The 21,074-nt window shown below is 44.1% G+C and overlaps 1 protein-coding gene across 2 annotated transcripts in view; it reads left to right on the forward strand.

The window, feature by feature from the left end:
- The window catches only part of LOC106608075 (bromo adjacent homology domain-containing 1 protein), a 41,619-nt gene extending 23,133 nt beyond the window's left edge, over positions 1-18,486 (forward strand). For both annotated transcript variants that reach the window (XM_014205756.3, XM_014205757.3), the window contains exons 2-7: positions 5,105-6,889; positions 7,346-7,704; positions 7,915-8,074; positions 9,566-9,645; positions 10,132-10,223; positions 13,822-18,486. In XM_014205756.3, coding sequence (XP_014061231.1) covers positions 5,125-6,889; positions 7,346-7,704; positions 7,915-8,074; positions 9,566-9,645; positions 10,132-10,223; positions 13,822-14,011 — 2,646 coding nt within the window. In that variant the 5' untranslated portion in view covers positions 5,105-5,124 and the 3' untranslated portion in view covers positions 14,012-18,486. The remainder of the gene's footprint in view (positions 1-5,104; positions 6,890-7,345; positions 7,705-7,914; positions 8,075-9,565; positions 9,646-10,131; positions 10,224-13,821) is intronic.
- The last annotated feature ends 2,588 nt before the right edge of the window (positions 18,487-21,074 follow it).

The following is a 21,074-nucleotide window of genomic DNA, read 5'->3' on the forward strand; positions in this document are numbered from 1 at the left end:
TTACATTCAGTTACTTTCCCCTTAAGAGGCATTAGATGAAGACAAAAATGTATGTTACCAATTGAACGACATCTATTGCAGGATAAATCAATGTTAAAGTTTACATAGCTGGCCATATGGATGTTACATTTTACTTTATGGGTTGGTTATGTATGCTTCTTCTAACCCATCACTTTCTACTACATATAATAATACAATGAAATTATATCTTTACATTAAAACCCAAAGTATCAGAATTCCAGTTATTCCAATAAATGTTATACTCCCTGATCTTCAAGAATAGGACTTGAAAATATGGAAGTATAGACTAGCCAAATGGTTTTACCTCAGCATAACCCCAAAACTAAAGACTTATTAGCCAGCCCTACTCTGTTGTTTATGATTTTGTTGTCATGGAGGACTGATTGGGTTCATTGATTCCAATTGAAATGAAAAATTAAATGCTGCGCTCATTGAATGGCATGCTTTGAGCACTACTGAAAGTGCTATTTACATGTGAAAAATGAATGCCATATGCTGCCTTTGCTGTAGGCCTATTGTTTACCTTTTTGTTGGTGACACTTTGATATCTTGATAATATACAGATATTTAAAGGGCAAATCTACGTATGAAATAATAACAAAAGGGCCGCCCTGCCTCTGTTTTGGTAAAAAGCTGAGGGATGGGCCTGGAGAAATGTAACCACTCTCAGATTAACAGACAGCTATGGATGCAAGGATTGACCATCAGTGATATCAAAATGATAGTTTTAACCATGTTATAAGGTTACACAGTGTTTGTTTACATTTACAACGTTTACAAACATTGGAGATAAACAAGGTTATATTTTGGGTTGTCATGGAGTGTAACAGTTGAACTAAGCTCATGAGGCATTTATACAGTTGAAGTCGGAAGTTTACAAACACTTAGGTTGGAGTCATTAAAAGTTGTTTTTCAACCACTCCACAAATTTGTTGTTAACAAACTATAGTTTTGGCAAGTCGTTTAGAATATCTACTTTGTGCATGACGCAAGTAATGTTTCCAACAATTGTTTACAGACAGATTATTTCACTTATAATTCACTGTATGACAATTCCAGTGGGTCAGAAGTTTACATACACTAACTTGACTGTGCCTTTAAACAGCTTGGAAAATTCCAGAAAATGATGCAATGGCTTTAGAAGCTTCTGATAGGCTAATTGACATCATTTGAGTCAATTGTAGATGTACCTGTGGATGTATTTCAAGGCCTATCTTCAAACTCAGTGCCTCTTTGCTTGACATTATGGGAAAATCAAAAGAAATCAGTCAAGACCTCAGAAAAAAATTGTAGACCTCCACAAGTCTGGTTCATCCTTGGGAGCAATTTCCAAATGCCTGAAGGTACCACGTTCATCTGTACAAACAATAGTACGCAAGTATAAACACCATGGGACCACACAGCCGTCATACCGCTCAGGAAGGAGACACGTTCTGTCTCCTAGAGATGAATGTACTTTGGTGCGAATAGTGCAATTCAATCCCAGAACAACAGCAAAGGACCTTGTGAAGATGCTGGAGGAAACAGGTACAAAAGTATCTATATCCACAGTAAAACGAGTCCTATAGCGACATAACCTGAAAGGCCGCTCAGCAAGGAAGAAGCCACTGCTCCAAAACCGTCATAAAAAAGCCAGACTACGGTTTGCAACTGCACATAGGTACAAAGATTGTACTTTTTGGAGAAATGTCCTCTGGTCTGATGAAACAAAAATAGAACTGTTTGGCCATAATGACCATCGTTATGTTTGGAGGAAAAAGGGGGACGCTTGCAAGCCGAAGAACACCATCCCAACCGTGAAGCACGGGGGTGGCAGCATCATGTTGTGGGGGTGCTTTGCTGCAGGAGGGACTGGTGCACTTCACAAAATAGATGGCGGAAAAAGGAGGGGAAAAAATTACGTGGATATACTGAAGCAACATCTCAAGACATCAGTCAGGAAGTTAAAGCTTGGTTGCAAATGGGTCTTCCAAATGGACAATGACCCCAAGCATACTTCCAAAGTTGTGGAAAAATGTATTGGAGTGGCCATCACAAAGCCCTGACCTCAATTCTATAGAAGATTTGTGGGCAGAACTGAAAAAGCGTGTGCGAGCAAGGAGGCCTACAAACCTGACTCAGTTACACCAGCTCTGTCAGGAGGAATGGGCCAAAATTCACCCAACTTATTGTGGGGAGCTTGTGGAAGGCTACCTGAAACGTTTGACCCAAGTTAAAGAATTTAAAGGCAATGCTACCAAATACTCATTGAGTGTAGGTAAACTTCTGACCCACTGGGAATGTGATGAAAGAAATAAAAGCTGAAATAAATTATTCTCTCTACTATTATTCTGACATTTCACATTCTTAAAATAAAGTGGAGATCCTAAAACAGGGAATTTTTACGAGGATTAAATGTCAGGAATTTAGAAAAACTGAGTTTAAATGTATTTGATTAAGGTGTATGTAAACTTCTGACTTCGACTGTATGTATGTACATTACATTAATGTTATATTATGTTACATTACATTAATGTTATATTATGTTACATTACATTAATGTTATGTTATGTATGTGGCAACTACAGATTTCCCCTTTAAGTCTATCAAATGTGTGCGAGTTTGAGCATGTGTCCATTAGTCCTATCGATATATATATATTTTATCAGCAGGAATTAGATTGAGCAATATAAGCCCCGCTTTTATTCCATAGGCTGGGATCCGCACTATGCAGCTGTTGCAAGAGCGCATTTTTCACTGGCTGTCCACTGGTTTCAAAAACAATGATTGCTAGGCAGCTTAAACTTCTCAAATTCAACCATTATTGGGTTCAAATACACATTTATATTTCTGAACAGCCATCCACAACAACCACAATCTGTATGGCGCAAATAGATAAATGGGAGAGCAGCAGTGTGATTCACATCAATGCGCTATGTAGATATCAATAATAAGTCATGTCCGTATCGCCGTAGACTACACCACTGCTCTCGTCTTTACCTCCTAGCGTTTATTCTAGTTGGATAATCTTTAGATGCCGACAGCAGTCGCACCATTTGATGACATAGCGTGGACTGTAGCCTACAAAAGTCTATTCCTGCCCTTTTCCCGCGCTCCATCAAACACATTTGGTGTGTCATCATAGTGGTCTCTGACTTGTGGTCAGACTCGCTCAGGTGGAACAAACTTAAACTTGCGCCTTTTTTCAATGCTGATTTTGAATGTCATTGAGAAAACAGAAGTGTCAAAGATCCCTGAGTGTGCTGCGCAATCCAAAGCGCCTCTCACTCACAGGCTACAAGTGAAGACCGACACATCGGGGACGCAACTGCGTGCGTCCTTATCCAATTCCGAGGTGCATATTGAAGATATTGGAAGAACTGTCCACATTTACTTTCCGCCAGCTAACAAAATCAGTAGGCCTAACGAGCAGCAAAAGCACTAGACTATGTCAATTTACTATCCCCCATAGTACAAAAGTCGACCTATTCTGTACAATAAATAAATATTCCAAACATGTTGTGGGATGCGTTAGATCCCAAATTAATAAAACCACTAGCATCAAAAAACCTTTTTATGCAATGTGGCTGACGCAACAGATCAGAATGTTTAGCTTAAAATGTTTATAAACTATAGGCTATTTCTTCACATTATAGGCGCAGCAATGCGCACATGGTAGTAGGCTATAAGCGCAAATGTCCCATTAGAGGAAAACACCATTATCAACAGTGACCGCAAATGCAATTATGCATTTTATTATAAAGGTGCATTTTTATGGTGAAAATGAAAGTCACGCGCTGCTTATATATGCCAGTTAGAGGGTTTGGCCGGCAGGGATGTTCTTGACCCATCTCGCTCTAGCGACTCCTGTGGCGGGCCGGGCACAATGCACGCTGACACGGTTGCCAGGTGTTTCCTCCGACACATTGATGCGGCTGGCTTCAGGGTTAAGCGAAGCAGTGCGGCTTGGCTGGGTTGTATTTCGGAGTTGCAGCGATTGGACAAGACTGTAACCACCAAGTGATGATATATAATTCACAAGTGATAATATTGTCACCCATCAGACTGTTCTTCATTTAATCTTGTCTTTACATATACTAAATAATATATGTGTGACATTTGTTTTGATTTAGAATGGACCATTATGCACCTGTCTCGGGGCAGGGGGAAAAATACATGTCATCTATGCACTTAAATAGCGAATGGAGGATGCTTTTCCCTGTGGTTTATTTTCATGCCAGCCAGGTAGGATATACTCCCGTTGTAAATATAAGCAATGTGCTTAGTATTAGGAGAGTTGAGAAATAAATACAGTAGGTCTAGCCTATAGAAAGCTGATGGGATCCTCGTCTTTTTATTAGCAGCCATCACTCTGTTTTCTCCCACAATTGCATAGCCTATAGAAATGTTGCGCAACATGAGCTCATGGGCTCTCATGAAGTGTTTGATTAGATTATTCAATATGTTTGCATTGATGTCAGTGATTAGAGGGAAAATAGAATGCTGAGTACCAGGCCGTTAGCATGTTTGGTAGGTTACTAATGACCAGCAGCAGCATCAGAGCTTGGAGAAGCCTAATTATCGTCACCAAACGGTCACGTGGAATTTCACTGCCTTCATGACTCGTGACCGCTGGTGTGGCGGTAATACGGTCACCGCAACAGTTGGTGTAGCACTTCCTAGCTGTGCCTCGGAAGTGCTACACCAACTGATATATTTTGTAATCAAAGCTCAAGTTTTGAAATATAATATGGTAGAGAAGAACAATATTGGCAGGCCAGTTACAGAACTGTTTTTTTATTAGGTTAATGGTACATTCTTTAAGTCTTGTTTAAAAACAAATTAAGCGGTAGATCTCGGCACTGGTTTAGGTGATAGGCTAGGGATTAAAGAGATACCAGGGTTGTATTCATTAGGACACAGTGTAGCAAAACAGAAACGATAAGAAATATGAAAAGAAACAATCTTTTTTTTTTATTGGACAAATTCAGGTAGTCCCTCCCTGCTTGTTCTTTTTTCTTCCGTTTGGTGCCTAATGAATACGACCCGGGCCATATTACCCTGTTTTTAGGAGTGACATTAACAGTGCGTCTCTCCTCCCCAGGCCTAGTGGTGCAGCATGTGATGACCCACGCCCAGAACAAAGGTTCTCTTAGCCAGAGTCGCAGCACAGTGACGCGGGAACACTGCCCCGATAGGCCACATGGTGAGACCATGGGTGGACCCTGGCCTGAGCGCACGCTGCGATTTGGCAGGACCATGAAGAAGGGCGGGACTAAGCGAGGAAGGGGCGGGGTTAAAGAGATGATGGACAGGAGGGAGAAGACTCCGGAGCGGAATAGGAGGCGGAGCAGGAAATCTTATCCCTTACGAGGAAGGGGAGGTGCTCCGGAGGAGGAGGAGGGACTTAGCTGTCACGTTTTGCTCACCCGACTGGAGAAGGACATCCAGGAGCAGGAGGACACCAGTGAGAGGGGGAATGATTCGCCAACTCACCCGCCCGTCAAACCTGAATCCCGGAGCAAGAAACTGGACAAAGGAAAAGGCAAAGCCAAGGGGAAACTCCTGGCAAAGATGATACCAAAAACGAAATCAAAAACCACCAGTGATGAGCAGGGGTCGCCATTTCCAGAGCCGCGTAAGCGACGGCTAGCTTCTCTCAACGCTGAGGCCGTGAACAGTCTGCTGTTGGAGAGACCTAACGAGAACCAGCCGGCTTCTAAACAGGCCAGGAGACAACAGGATGAGCCCACCAACGGTGAGTCGTTCCTGGGGACAGATCCAGCCAGGCGCAGGGTGACCGGAAGTCCTAATGCTCCAAGAGCCAGCAGCAAGGCCTCCACATCGCACAAGCCTGACCCGTGCCAAAGCTCCAGGAAGACTAAGAAGGTCTCCAAGAAACCGGCCAAACCAGACAGAGGACAGAAGAAAGAGATGATGACTTTACAGATGTTACACACCCCTGCTCCCCGACGGCTAGCTGGACTCAACGCTGCCGCGCTGCTAAAGTTAACGAGCACCTCGGCGACTAGCAAACAGCGAGTGAAAACAACATCGACTACGACGATGGACTGCAAGGCTACGAGCACCGCATCAGTTGACGTGAAGCAGAAGCAACCGCGACCAACTCTTAAACCGTGCAGCCGCCAGCCTAAGCAGAAGGGAAGGCAATTGATTCCAGAAGAGGTAGGCTGTTCTGCCTGCAAGAAGTCCAACTTTGAGCCCAAAGTGGAGTGGGAGTCTGGCGGTTGCACCCACCGGCTAACCAAACCAGGCTACCAGTCGCGCAGCATGCTAGCCTACCCGCTGAAGCCCGTCGTCAAAGAGGAGCAGGTGGAGGCAGAGCTGAGCCCATACTACTGCTGCCCCCCAGAGGGCTCTGTGGAGTACTGCCACCGCCTGGCCTTGTTCCTGGGTCAGCAGGCCTACGCCGACTCTGAAGAACGACCTTTAAACTCTGCCCTAACCTCTGTGAAACGGGAGTGCCTAGTGACGTCACCCTCCCATCCCCACTCCCACACAGCCCTGACCCTCAGCCCCCACCCCTGCCTCTGCACCGCCGACCCCGCCTGCTTCTCCAGCTACTACGTCCACATCGCCCATCCTACACACCCTGGAGCTCCGTCAGCCAACCTCAGCTCGCGACCTCTGAACTTTGGCTCCTCGACGCTGTGTCCCGGCAGGGTGTCTGGGTCCAAGCTGCTGGGTCCTCCAGTGTCCCATTCCTCGACGCTGGCCCATCCTGCCTTCTGTGGCTCAGTGGGCACTCCCTGCTACAGCGAGGCCTGCCGGGTCAGCGGCTACACATACAGAGCCATGCAGCCGGTCAACAGCAGGGGGTGCTCTTTCTCCACAGGCTGCTCCGGGTGTACACACAGCATCAAGACAGGTAAGAGGAGGACACGGGGAATGTAGGCCTACTGACTAGGCCCCTATATGCTGATTTAAAAAGTAGTGGTAGTTTGGAATTATGTAGTGCATGTACTGTAAATATATTTTATAAGGGAATTCTAACTCATTGAGCACACACTCAAAGGCACATCCATTGTTTATGCTTCTCAGATTGCAAATGAGAATGTGTTATTATCACCTGTGTGTTCTCGCCATTTGGCGTGATCGTGACTGAATTATGTTTATTATCTTACAAGAGGAAGACATATCTTTGTCTCTCTGTCCCAGACATTGAGTACATTGCAGTAAGCAAACAGTATCTACAGGGAATCAGAGAAAAGCATGACATAGGAATCGAGTTAGGCCTATGTAGCATGACATCTAGTGAGGCCTATGTAGCATTGTTTATGGAGTAAACACTAGTCTATTCTTCCTCCCTTCGCTCTCTCTCCAGAGGGTTACTCCTCCCCCCAGGGTGACCACAACCCCTCCCTCCTGGTTTCTCCCTCTCTCCCCCTCTCAGGCTGTCCCCTCCCTACCACCCCGTCCTCCACCCAGGCCAAGCCCCGTCTCCTCACCCCCCTGTCTGACCGCAGTGTGCCCCAGGCCAGGCTGAAGCTAGCCAGGGAGTGCCCTCAGGGCTCCAAGCCCCCTAACGGCTCTCTGTCCATGGGGAGAACCAGGCTGTCCCAGAAACAGCCAGCTCCGACACCCAGCCTATCCCCCGCCAAGCAGAAGAGGGTCAGCCACCGACGGGCCACCAACGGGTGGCTACCTGTAGGAGTGCCCACAGAAAAAGAAGTGTTCATTGCGGTATGTGGGATCAAGTTTGTGTGTGTTGTGGTACTGAGAGTTTACTTCCCTCATACTACCATGGCAACCTAACCATCCCTAGCTTTCAATTGGCTCATTGTTGTTAATGAGAATGTGTTCCGAGACCTTTCTGATAGAATACTGCTGATATCGCCAGAGACTGGAGAATAAAGATAAGTGTGTTTTGTGTTTTGACTGTGTGTGTATCAGGGGGAGGACGAGACGGCCTTACGGCAGTGTTATGAAGGAGTACAGAGAGACGGCGAAGTGATACGTGTCCGAGACACAGTGCTGCTGCGCGCCGGTCCCCGGAAGAAGTCCCTGCCCTACGTCGCCAAGATATCAGCGCTATGGGAGGACCCCAAATCTGGTGAGAGAGACAGCAGGATGTCTGAACCTGTTGTTGGGGTATAATAATTGTGTGCGTGTCAGGGTTTCCGGCGCCGGACAACGTGGCCGGGAAGATTGAATATTTTCTAAACACCATTCTAAACAGCACACCTGATAGCGGTTCCATATGTGACAGAGATGAACATCTCTGTTAGAAACGAACATCTCTGTTAGAAACTTAGAAAGAGGGGGAATCTAAAGATGCAGCAGGATGGGTTGCTAAGATGACTAGGACTGTGCCTTTGGCTTCTGGGCAACAAAAGAAAGTTGATATGAAAACAAATACAACAAGAGAGAAATGGCATAGTGGTTGGTCCAGTAGGGAAGTAAATGTAAATTGTATAATTACATTTACATTTACGTCATTTAGCAGACGCTCTTATCCAGAGCGACTTACAGTAGTGAATAGATAGATTTCATACCATTTCATGCATTTTTTTTTTTTGTACTGACCCCCCGTGGGAATCGAACCCACAACCGTGGCGTTGCCCACACCACGCTGGCGTTGCAAACACCATGCTCTACCAACTGAGCTACAGGGAAGAATTACGCCTGTCTATACAGAATAGTTCTCCAGAAAGCATGACTTAGCCACAGAGGAATTGGGAATCATTAGATTATTTAAATAAATAGCTGTGGATTGTTTCAAATCACAAGCTCATAGGCCTATTTGGGAATGGGAGGCGTGCCTCAATTACCATTTCAGAAATAAAAATAGTAGCTCTTTAATTGTGCACCAAAACTGTTTATAACACGCGATTGCATTTAGAATTGTTGTGCAATGAATGGGCTTGTAAAAGCCTAAGTTTTACTCCAGCAGCACCCAGCTGAGGCTCTGCAGGAGAAATTCTGCTCAGAATATGCTCTGTATGCTGTGCGCGTGTGATGGTTGTGTTGGATGAATAAGATACATGATGACTAACGAAAACACACACAGGCCAATTTAATTCCACTAAATTATGCAAATTAATCTATAGACCGATAAGCATGACGGTCAAATTAATTTACATCGACTGGTATTTCCATAAATTAATAAAAAGCATTCTTTTGCAATGGGATTTTTTCCCTTCTACCAGTCATTTTGGCCTGCAACAGTTTTATTTATCAGCTTTTCATTTTTTTGGTGGGCCAAAAAAAGGACTATTTCCGGCTAATGAAATCCCGGGTGGTGTGTGTGTGTGTGTGTGTGTGTGTGTGTGTGTGTGTGTGTGTGTGTGTGTGTGTGTGTGTGTGTGTGTGTGTGTGTGTGTGTGTGTGTGTGTGTGTGTGTACTGTGAATGGTTGTTTATGTCTGAAATGCTGCTTATGTCTGGCTGGTTAAAGACTGGGCTGGTCCTTTGATCCTCTGTAGTTGTTTCACTGTCTGTTGTGTGTGCACGTGGGTGTGAGTGTTTGTTTGTGTTTGTGCACGTGCTAATGCGTGTCACCCTGTCTGGTGTTTTGACCGTGTGGGTGTGTGTCTCCTCCTCAGGAGAGCTGATGATGAGCCTGTTCTGGTACTATCGACCTGAACACACACAGGGAGTCCGAGACCCCAGCATGCACTGTGAGGTGAGGACAACTCTCTGACTCCACAGAACAACTCAGGAGAACTCTACTCAACTCAACTCAACTCTGGCTGCATCTCAGTAGTCTAAAGAGGCCTCCCCTTGTCTTCTCTCTTCGTCTCCTTTCCTTCCTCTCAATAGTCTAGAGGGCTCTCTTTGTCTCTGTTCTTCGTCTCCTTTCCTTCCTCTCAATAGTCTAGAGGGCTCTCCTTGTCTCCTTTCTTCGTCTCCATTCCTTAATTTCAATAGTCTAGAGCCCTCTCCTTGTCTCCTTTCCTTCATCTGCACTGATGTGTGCTGACATAACTGGTGGAAGCAGGTTTCCAGTAGGCTTCCACAATATTGCTTTCACCTGTCTTCTGTTTCTCCATCAGTACAGATGCAAGACATGAGAAGAATAATGAGATTCCGTGCCTCTCATCCATCTTGTCTCTGTACCTTTTGATTGTGTGGTGATTTGATATTTCTATGTCTGTTTCTCTCTTTTCAGAATGAGATTTTTGCCTCTCGGCATCAAGACGAGAACAGTGTGGCCTGCATCGAAGACCGATGCTATGTTCTCCCACTAGCGCAGTACTGTCGGTAAGAAACCAAAATATATATATATATATATATATATATATATATATATATATATATATATATATATATATATATATATATATATATACTGCTCAAAAAAATAAAGGGAACACTAAATTAACACATCCTAGATCTGAATAAATGAAATAATCTTATTAAATACTTTTATCTTTACATAGTTGAATGTGCTGACAACAAAATCACACAAAAATAATCAATGGAAATCCAATTTATCAACCCATGGAGGTCTGGATTTGGAGTCACACTCAAAATTAAAGTGGAAAACCACACTACAGGCTGATCCAACTTTGATGTAATGTCCATAAAACAAGTCGAAATGAGGCTCAGTACTGTGTGTGGCCTCCATGTGCCTGAATGACCTCCCTACAATGCCTGGGCATGCTCCTGATGAGGTGGCGGATGGTCTCCTTAGGGATCTCCTCCCAGACCTGGACTAAAGCATCCGCCAACTCCTGGACAGTCTGTGGTGCAACGTGGCGTTGGTGGATGGAGCGAGACATGATGTCCCAGATGTGTTCAATTGGATTCAGGTCTGGGGAACGGGCGGGCCAGTCCATAGCATCAATGCCTTCCTCTTGCAGGAACTGCTGACACACTCCAGCCACATGAGGTCTAGCATTGTCTTGCATTAGGAGGAACCCAGGGCCAACCGCACCAGCATATGGTCTCACAAGGGGTCTGAGGATCTCATCTCGGTACCTAATGGCAGTCAGGCTACCTCTGGCGAGCACATGGAGGGCTGTGCGGCCCCCCAAAGAAATGCCACCCCACACCATGACTGACCCACCGCCAAACCGGTCATGCTGGAGGATGTTGCAGGCAGCAGAACGTTCTCCACGGCGTCTCCAGACTCTTGTCACGTCTGTCACGTGCTCAGTGTGAACCTGCTTTCATCTGTGAAGAGCACAGGGCGCCAGTGGCGAATTTGCCAATCTTGGTGTTCTCTGGCAAATGCCAAACGTCCTGCATGGTGTTGGGCTGTAAGCACAACCCCCACCTGTGGACGTCGGGCCCTCATACCACCCTCATGGAGTCTGTTTCTGACCGTTTGAGCAGACACATGCACATTTGTGGCCTGCTGGAGGTCATTTTGCAGGGCTCTGGCAGTGCTCCTCCTTGCACAAAGGCGGAGGTAGCGGTCCTGCTGCTGGGTTGTTGCCCTCCTACGGCCTCGTCCACGTCTCCTGATGTACTGGCCTGTCTCCTGGTAGCGCCTTCATGCTCTGGACACTACGCTGACAGACACAGCAAACCTTCTTGCCACAGCTCGCATTGATGTGCCATCCTGGATGAGCTGCACTACCTGAGCCACTTGTGTGGGTTGTAGACTCCGTCTCATGCTACCACTAGAGTGAAAGCACCGCCAGCATTCAAAAGTGACCAAAACATCAGCCAGGAAGCATAGGAACTGAGAAGTTGTCTGTGGTCTCCACCTGCAGAACCACTCCTTTATTGGGGGTGTCTTGCTAATTGCCTATAATTTCCAGCTGTTGTCTATTCCATTTGCACAACAGCATGTGAAATTTATTGTCAATCAGTGTTGCTTCCTAAGTGGACAGTTTGATTTCACAGAAGTGTGATTGACTTGGAGTTACATTTTGTTGTTTAACTGTTCCCTTTATTTTTTTGAGCAGTATATATCCCCCCCCCCCCCACACACACACACACACACACACACACACACTGAGAAAGACCATATATCCATCATTAACACACAACATAGGACAGTTGAAGTCGGAAGTTTCCATGCACTTAGGTTGGAGTCATTTAAAACTTGTTTTTCAACCACTCCACACAATTATTGTTAACAAACTATAGTTTTGGCAAGTCGTTTAGGACATCTACTTTGTGCATGACAAGTATTTTTTCCAACAATTGTTTACAGACAGATTATTTCACTGTATCACAATTCCAGGGGGTCAGAAGTTTACATACACTAAGTTGACTGTGCCTTTAAACAGCTTGGAAAATTCCAGAAAATTATGTCATGGCTTTAGAAGCTTCAGATAGGCTAATTGACATCATTTGATTCAATTGGAGGTGTATCTGTGGATGTATTTCAAGGCCTACCTTCACACTCAGTGCCTCTTTGCTTGACATCATGGGAAAACCAAAAGAAATCAGCCAAGACCTCAGAAAAGAAATTGTAGACCTCCACAAGTCTGGTTCATCCTTGGGAGCAATTTCCAAACGTACCGCGTTCATCTGTACAAACAATAATACACATGTATAAACACCATGGGACCACACAGTTGTCATACCGCTCAGGAAGTAGACGCGTTCCGTCTCCTAGAGATGAACGCACTTTGGTGCGAAAAGTGCAAATCAATCCCAGAGCAACAGCAAAGGACCTTGTGAAGATGCTGGAGGAAACCGGTACAAAAGTATCGATATCTACAGTAAAACGAGTCCTCTATCGACATAACCTGAAAGGCCGCTCAGTAAGGAAGAAGCCACTGCTCCAACACCGCCATAAAAAAGCCAGACTACGGTTTGCAACTGCGCATGGGGACAAAGATCATACTTTTAGGAGAAATGTCCTCTGTTCTGATGAAACAAAAATAGAACTGTTTGGACATAATGACCATCGTTATGTTTGGAGGAGAACAGGGAATGCTTGCAAGCCGAAGAACACCATCCCAACCGTGAAGCACGGGGGTGGCAGCATCATGTGGTGGGGGGTGCTTTGCTGCAGGAGGGACTGGTGCACTTCACAAAATAGATGGCATCAAGAGGAAAGAAAATTATGTGGATATATTGAAGCAACATCTCAAGACATCAGTCAGGAAGTTAAAGCTTGGTCGCAAATTCGTCTACAAATGGACAATGACCCCAAGCATACTTCCAAAGTTGTTGCAAAATGGCTTAAGGACAACAAAATAAATGTATTGGAGTGGCCTTCACAAAGCCCTGACCTCAAACCTGTAGAAGATTTATGGGCAGAACTGAAAAAGCGTGTGCGAGCAAAGAGGCCTACAAACCTGACTCAGTTACACCAGCTCTGTCAGGAGGAATGGGCCAAAATTCACCTAACTTATTGTGGGAAGCTTGTGGAAGGCTACCTGAAACGTTTGACCCAAGTTAAGCAATTTAAAGGCAATGCTACCAAATACTAATTGAGTGTATGTAAACTTCTGACCCACTGGGAATGTGATGAAAGAAATTAAAGCTGAAATAAATCCTTCTCTTTGCTATTATTCTGACATTTCACATTCTTAAAATAAAGTGGTGATCCTCACTGACCTAAAACAGGGAATTTTTACTCGGATTAAATGTCTGGAATTGTGAGGAACTGAGTTTAAATGTATTTGGCTAAGGTGTATGTAAACTTCCGACTTCAACTGTAGGTGAAAGTCCTTGCTGTTTGCTTTAGCGCAGTGCAGAGGGTAAGATTCCTCTGAATTGACACCTTTTCATCGTCAAGGCATTCTTTAGTGGGTAGTATCACTGACACTAGAAGCACTCTTAAGGAGAGACTTTACTGGAGCAAGTTCACTTGACTGGAGGTAGGAAAGTAAAGTAGGGAGAAGAAAAGGCGCGACTGCATTCAAAACTCACTTTGATTTTCCATCTATAGATTTTGTGCCTTGGTGAAGCGGCGTGCAGAGGGCGTGCCCCCTGGTGCTGCCAGAGTGGTCCCCTGCCCCTCAGACTTCGACCCCCCAGACCACCGCCAGGTGCCCGCCGACATAGACCCTGAACTGGTGTACCTCTGCCGCCACGTCTACGACTTCCGCTATGGACGCATCCTGAAGAACCTGCAGTAGGGGACAGCAGAGGACAGGCAGACAGAGCCACCCATAGTGGAGCACACGCACTCCTACACATGGGGCTGAAGGATGAGAGGGGGAACCCCGGAAGGGTTTTGGGGGTCCCCTGAACTGGAGGGAGGGCTGTTGAAGGATCAAGTATTGGAGGGGAACCACTGATATCTGAATCCCCAGAATGGCATTGAAGGAGTGGGTACTGAAGTACCTTACCCCCTTTTACAACTGTTACTAGGGAGGTGATGTTTTGACCCCCTCAACTGGAACTAGAACTGTACCGGCTTGGACAGAAGGGAGAGATCTGCTAGCTGTCCTGGTTAACCATGTCCTGCTATACCAGGGCTCATCACCATGTGCATGGACGGCCATGTTGGTGACCTAACAAGAGGAAGAACTGCTCAACCAGAGCCATACAGGGCTCGTCATGACGTTGATGTTAGAGCCTGATGTGATGACAACGTTCTTCTTCATTTGTGTTCATCTCTGAGGCAGCTGTGATCGAGAGGGCACTTGCAGCTTGAACACACACACAATGAGGTTTTATGTCCCTGGCGTGTGTGTGTGTGTGTGTGTGTGTGTGTGTGTGTGTGTGTGTGTGTGTGTGTGTGTGTGTGTGTGTGTGTGTGTGTGTGTGTGTGTGTGTGTGTGTGTGTGTGTGTGTGTGTGTGTGTGTGTTCAGACTGACCACGTGTGTGTTCAGTCTGTTGGCTACAGTGAAACCACAGGTGCAGGTTCACAAAGGAAGTGGAAGTCTCACCTTCCCCTCCTGCATTGTCCGAACAGAACACGACACACTATTCTGAAGTACCCTCAGCGCTGGCTGAGTCTCTAATCATACCCTATTCCTCATAAAGTGCATTACTTAGCAGATAAATGTTACTGTATAGCAGGGCTCCCCAATAAGCAGCCCCCCAAGTTTTCTGAACAAAATTATTTATATTTATTTATTTTTAAATAATGGTTGTTGTGGGACATAAAAAACTGAAATCAGCTCAAAGTGATTTTAATTTAGGAAATCTGTCCTCAAGTATTCCCACGCATAAATGGAGATGATCATTTCCCAGTGTAATCAAGGTTTGAAATTATGTTTTTGTGAAATACTATATCTGTTTGGGATTCTTGTGATCAGTTTGCAGGGTCCAAATAATTTGGAACCATCTTCCGGCTCCCCGACCATCCGCTCAAGAACAAATTGTCCTCGGCTGAATGTAACTGAGAACCCCTGCTGTATAGGGCTTTGGTCAAAGACAGGGCACTATATGAAGAATAGGGTCATGTGAGATGGAATCCCCCCCTGACCCCCTTTTTCTGTTCCTAAGAACAGGACTGTTGTCATGCTTTTGTCCAACGGTCCAATGGAGAGCCCCCTTACTGTGGAGGGCTAACCTCTCCCATGCTCTGCGTTGGCCTATCAGAAGGAGGGTTGTTGATGTCAGTGCCCACCTCCTTTGGAGTGTTCAGAAGGCTGAAACATTCCAGAACGTTCAAATGGAAATGTAACGTATTGCAGAGACCATTGCTTACTATACATGTCTATCTTAACTTTCTGTAATGTTGCACTCTCCTGAACGCGACCCTGTTGTTCCCATGACTTGCCTTATGACTTGCAGGTAGAGCTTTAGGCAGCTAATCCCACCCAATTAGAAATTGGATGAGTAGAATGGAAAAAGTACTAAACCACAGACAAAATCCACATAGATTTCACCACGGTCAACACTTTGCCATTTTTGTTGTTTGAGTAGAACACTGAGAAAGGCTTGGTTTCCTCAGAGATTCCGAGTGATAAGCGTTTTATTCGACATCACATCATGGTATATCCAATATGGCTGCTGGTCCACATGTTGTGGATCTTTGTCCATTCTACTCATTCTACTTCTATCCCCCATCCCTTTCCATCCTTCGAAGCTCCGCCCTCTCCAAGATAAACCAAAGGATGTCACGAAGCAGAGCACCCCCACTCCTCTCCTTCTTCTCTTGTCCTCTTCCCTCCTCTCGTCTCCTCCCTCCCTTGTTAGATTGCACTAATCCATTACTTAATTACAACGTCTATGATTGTGTTCTGATTTATGTTAAGCTACTAATATGTTATATTATAACTGGGGACAATACTGTGTATTATCACTGTCTGTGCGCTTAGTAGAGAATGGAAACTAAGGCTGTGTCATGGCAACTTTTATCAATGCATAACTACTTTATGTGTTTTACTATTAGAGAGATCCGCCAGCATACTATCTATGTGTTACTTCAGGGGTGGACGACCTTACTCTTAGCGAGCTACTGTGTATGCAGGCTTTTGCTCCAGCCCTGCCCTAACAGCTGATTAGTAAAATCAGGTGTGTTAGTTGGAGCAGGGCTGGAGCAAAAACCTGCATATTCAGTAGATCTCCAGGAGGAGTGATAGCCACCTCTGGTTTATGTGTTACCTGCTAACCAACCTGTCATATCATATAATGAAATATGTCCAATGAAAAATCATTCCTGTAGATTGTGGATCCACACTGGTATTATTGTTATTCATCCACGCTGTCCAGGGGGGGTTCAGGTGAGTTGGCATCTTGGTGTAACTCGCTGTGCGGAATGACGTAATGTGATGTTCCAGAGGTTTGGCTTGGAATCTCTGAAAAATGTCCTTTTGATATGCGTTATTGAGATGTGTTGGTTTTTAACCACAATCATTCAACATTGCCTTGTAACCTTCTGCAGAAGTGTCTGTCCGTCACGTGTAGTCCTAGACAAGCGGCAGTGTCTGACTGAGTTAGTACTTCTTAAAACACTACCTTGGATTGCTTTCTTACTGTGCAAATGTTCTATTGCTGGACTTTGTGCCTAATCTGCAAAGTTTTGAATAATACCCAATAGCCATCTGAAACATTTTCCATTCTAACAGTTTGAATCATACCCCAAAATAGCGACTAAACAAAGCTTGTATCGGATAAATCATATAAAGGTTTAAATTTAAATATTATCAATAGGTATTTTGTTGCTAGTGGTGCCCAGATTCTTTGAAAAAAATAATATATATTCTCCTACTTTACAATTTTTCCTTATAAAAAATATTTTATTATGTCAATTTCTTAAGATGGCATATGCAATATATTTTTCAGAGGGACTATTTTTGACAAATGTATGTGTAAATCGAGGAAGTAAAACTTTTTCATTTTATTTTAGCTTAGTTTTGAATTTGAATCACAAGTCATAAATTGAGATTTGACCAAAAACCTGGAAGACGAGAAATGGGAAGGGTTAGGTTACGTTTTGGTTAATTTCTGACTATAAGGGTTGGTGCAAGATCTGAGGTCCCTACCTAAAAGATGTTGATTACACTTTATTTTACAGTCCAGTATTCACTTGGGCCCAGATTGACAAAACACTTCATAAGATTGTCATAAGTGCAATTCCTCAACAATATCTTAAGATTTAATGATTTTCTTACAAACTTCTCAAATATCTTCTTACAAATCATCTTAAAATGTTTGTTGAAAGGCAACTGTTTTAACTAGCTATCTAGCTCATATGCCAATCATGTTAGCATATTTATTCCTGAGATTACTGTTCTAAAACATGTTTTTGTGTTTAAAATAATCAATACTGAAACTTTCAGATTAAGTTTGTGAGAGAATTAAACATGTTCAATTGCTTTCATGAGCTTCTTCTCTCACTGCCCTGAGTTTAAGACAACGGTTTAGCTATCTTGGAATTAACATTTCCAATAACTTTATTTAAGAATCTAATTTCTTCTTAACTTTACTTAAGGAGAAAAATTTCCAAGAACCTTTTTGAGGAATAGCAACTTGTCTTAACTTTCTTCTTAAGTCTATAGTTCAGGAAAAAGTGGCAGTTAAGAAGAAATGTCTTCTTTAAAAAGGTTTTGTGAATCTGGGCCCTGGTATTTACTTTGAATTTGCATGGTTAAATGGCAGTTATTTAACTCATATTTACTTAGTAATTACATTTTAGTTTCTTAAGGATTCATTGGAAAAAGTATAACTTGGTACCAAGTAGTTACCAACCTGAGTTGAATTCTTTGAAATAATAAGCAGAAGACAGAAGGTGCCATTTGAGATGTGACCTACTCTGTATTCTGCTGTGGTGTTACCACTTAATATCTTTCTGAATACTATAGAAATACCAGCTAAAAGAGGACTGTAAATAGTTTTCTGAAATGATTAAGTGTACATATTTCAACCCTGACTCGGTGACCCCTGACCCTCTGTAGACAGCAGTTGCACAGTGCAGTAGTAGTATTTTTTGCAAGACCTGTAGCTGATGATTATATTTAAAAATGAATACATAAATATTTAAATGGAGTAAACCAATACAATATATAAAGATTTCAATTTAACTTATTTGGATAATGTGTTTAATTAATTGAAAAAAGTCCTCTTGCTAAGACTTTCGTGGTCAATAAATGAAAAACGATTGGTTTCTTGTTATTAGTAATTTATGAGTTTGGAGATTAAATTATTGAATGGAGATTCACAGAGGTTGTAGTAGTTTGTACTTATATAGCTAGCGGTGTAGAAGATTGTTTCTGTAACAATGCTATATTACTGCCCAGCCAGACAATGGCAAGGCCAGGTTGGCTGCAGCAGAAACAGACTGGCACCAGAGCTGGTTTCTAACTAGAGGTGCCACTTGGCATCAGAGGTAAAGAAGACCAAAGCACATTCTGACACAAAGTTAGGGGCAGTAGAAGTTCCACTCTAACCACTGATCCAGGGTCAGATATGTCCCCATCCCCCTGTGGTTGGAGGGTGAATCTAAGCTGATCCTACATCTGTGGTTTAGGGAGTCAAGTGTCTACTTGTCTGACTTTAGGGTTTGACGTCTGGGAGGTTGCCATGGTAACAGGGGTCACCTGAGCCCTCCCCTCATCGATCTATCCAATTAGAGGACAGAGTCACTCTACACCTGAGACGGCCTGGCTATAGGACGATAAACTTTATCTTTCTGCGGCAGTTTTCTGTCTAGTGGGGTTTTGCTGCTGATATTTTTTGTGACGTCGTATATTGTTATTTTGGATTTTGACTTAGTCACATTGTTTCATGGGAAGATTCATATGAGAGAGTTGAAGATACAGACTTGACCTGATCAGCTGTTCTGCACCATCAGCACACAGACAGACCCACCATGGCTTTACTCCCAGACGTGTATTTACAGTATTGAGCCCGTAGAGGGCACTACATGAACAGAAATTGGGTGTCCCACTGACAACTTCAGAATAGAACACCCTGGCTATGTCCCATAGCTCTTTAACATTTACTTTCCTCATCTCCTTTCATGTATGTCACAGAGGATGGGGAAATGATATAGTATAGGTGTTGTGTGATATTTAACTGTCAAACATTTAAAGTCCTATGGCAAGAGAAGTGAGGAAAGGAGATGGTATATTATGTTTGGGCTATTGGGACATGGTCATGATATGTCATGTGTACGTATGGTTTCCATGGTAACATGGGTCAAATGTTCCTGACCTCTGATCTCCACCATTCCACTTCTCACTTACCCAGGAAGTGTTTTTATCTCTGCACCAATCTAAACTAATCACCTGACCAATGCCTGAAACTCTGCTTTTTGTGGTCTTCTGTATTACTGCTAAGTGTCAGCATATATTTTGATATATTTAACAATGAGGGATCTAAAAGTCTAGATATTTTTGGAGTAGATAAAGGATGTGTGTATCAGATAACTGTCACTTTGTCATGCTCTCTGAAAATCTCTTGGGTTTTTGGTAAGAATTCTAGAATCCCTGCTGATTTAATGTTCCATTGAAAGACTATTTATAAAGTTTAAGTCCTTTGTGAAAAAATCTTTCGCGTGTTCTTTATTGTGATTCTGCCATATGTTGCTTTGAAAGTTGAATGCAAAACTAACAATCAGATGGCCGTGTGTGTGTGTGTGTGTGTGTGTGTGTGTGTGTGTGTGTGTGTGTGTGTGTGTGTGTGTGTGTGTGTGTGTGTGTGTGTGTGTGTGTGTGTGTGTGTGTGTGTGTGTGTGTGTCATCGTGGCTTTCGAAGGTATACTGGTATGTAAGTTGCAACCAACGACCACAAGGTGTCAGTAGATATACTACAGGTTCAGGACACAGACTTTGGCCTCCTCTTCAGAGACATATTTCCCTCGGCCCATCTTTGTACAATGCTTAATCCGGCTCAGGGCATTAGGAATGCGCAGTGCTCTATGTGGCCAGACACTAGCACAGCATAGCTACTGATGTCCATCCCACGGACTTAGACACACAGACAGTACAGAGCGGGATCACTGAACACTACAGTGGAGGATCTGACAACTCAACAGCGCCAGCAGGCCAGAAATCGGCCCGGGCATTTCTGAAACATTGGCCCATTTTTTTTTTCTGGGCCAGTGTTTATGAAATGGGACAGCAACCAATTATCTAAATTATGATCATTCTGCTCCAAAATCATTATAATATTTCTTAACAGGCCCATGGGCACACGTCATTTCTGCCTTTTTTCTTTTCAACCAAAATGTTTTTCTCCCATGAGCTCAGCCCACTGGCCTCAAGGTGGACCAGCCCAGTGGGCATTTGCCTGAACTGCCCTATGGCCAGTCTGTTTCTGAGTAGCACCCAGCTCATAAACCTTTATTGAAACCTTTAAACCCATTCCCATCAAGCCATCAGTCTTGGCATAAGACACCAGCAATCCTCACTCCCATCAGTACTGTAGGCCGCGAGCACCCACAATCCACTCCCATCAGTACTGTAGGCCTCCAGCACCCACAATCCACTCCCATCAGTACTGTAGGCCTCCAGCACCCACAATCCACTCCCATCAGTACTGTAGGCCTCCAGCACCCACAATCCACTCCCATCAGTACTGTAGGCCTCCAGCACCCACAATCCACTCCCAACAGTACTGTAGGCCTCCAGCACCCACAATCCACTCCCATCAGTACTGTAGGCCTCCAGCACCCACAATCCACTCCCATCAGTACTGTAGGCCTCCAGCACCCACAATCCACTCCCAACAGTACTGTAGGCCTCCAGCACCCACAATCCACTCCCATCAGTTCTGTAGGCCTCCAGCACCCACAATACACT

This window comes from Salmo salar, chromosome 06, assembly GCF_965601325.2.
Source record: "Salmo salar chromosome 06, fSalSal1, whole genome shotgun sequence".
In the NCBI taxonomy this organism is placed as follows: domain Eukaryota; kingdom Metazoa; phylum Chordata; class Actinopteri; order Salmoniformes; family Salmonidae; genus Salmo; species Salmo salar.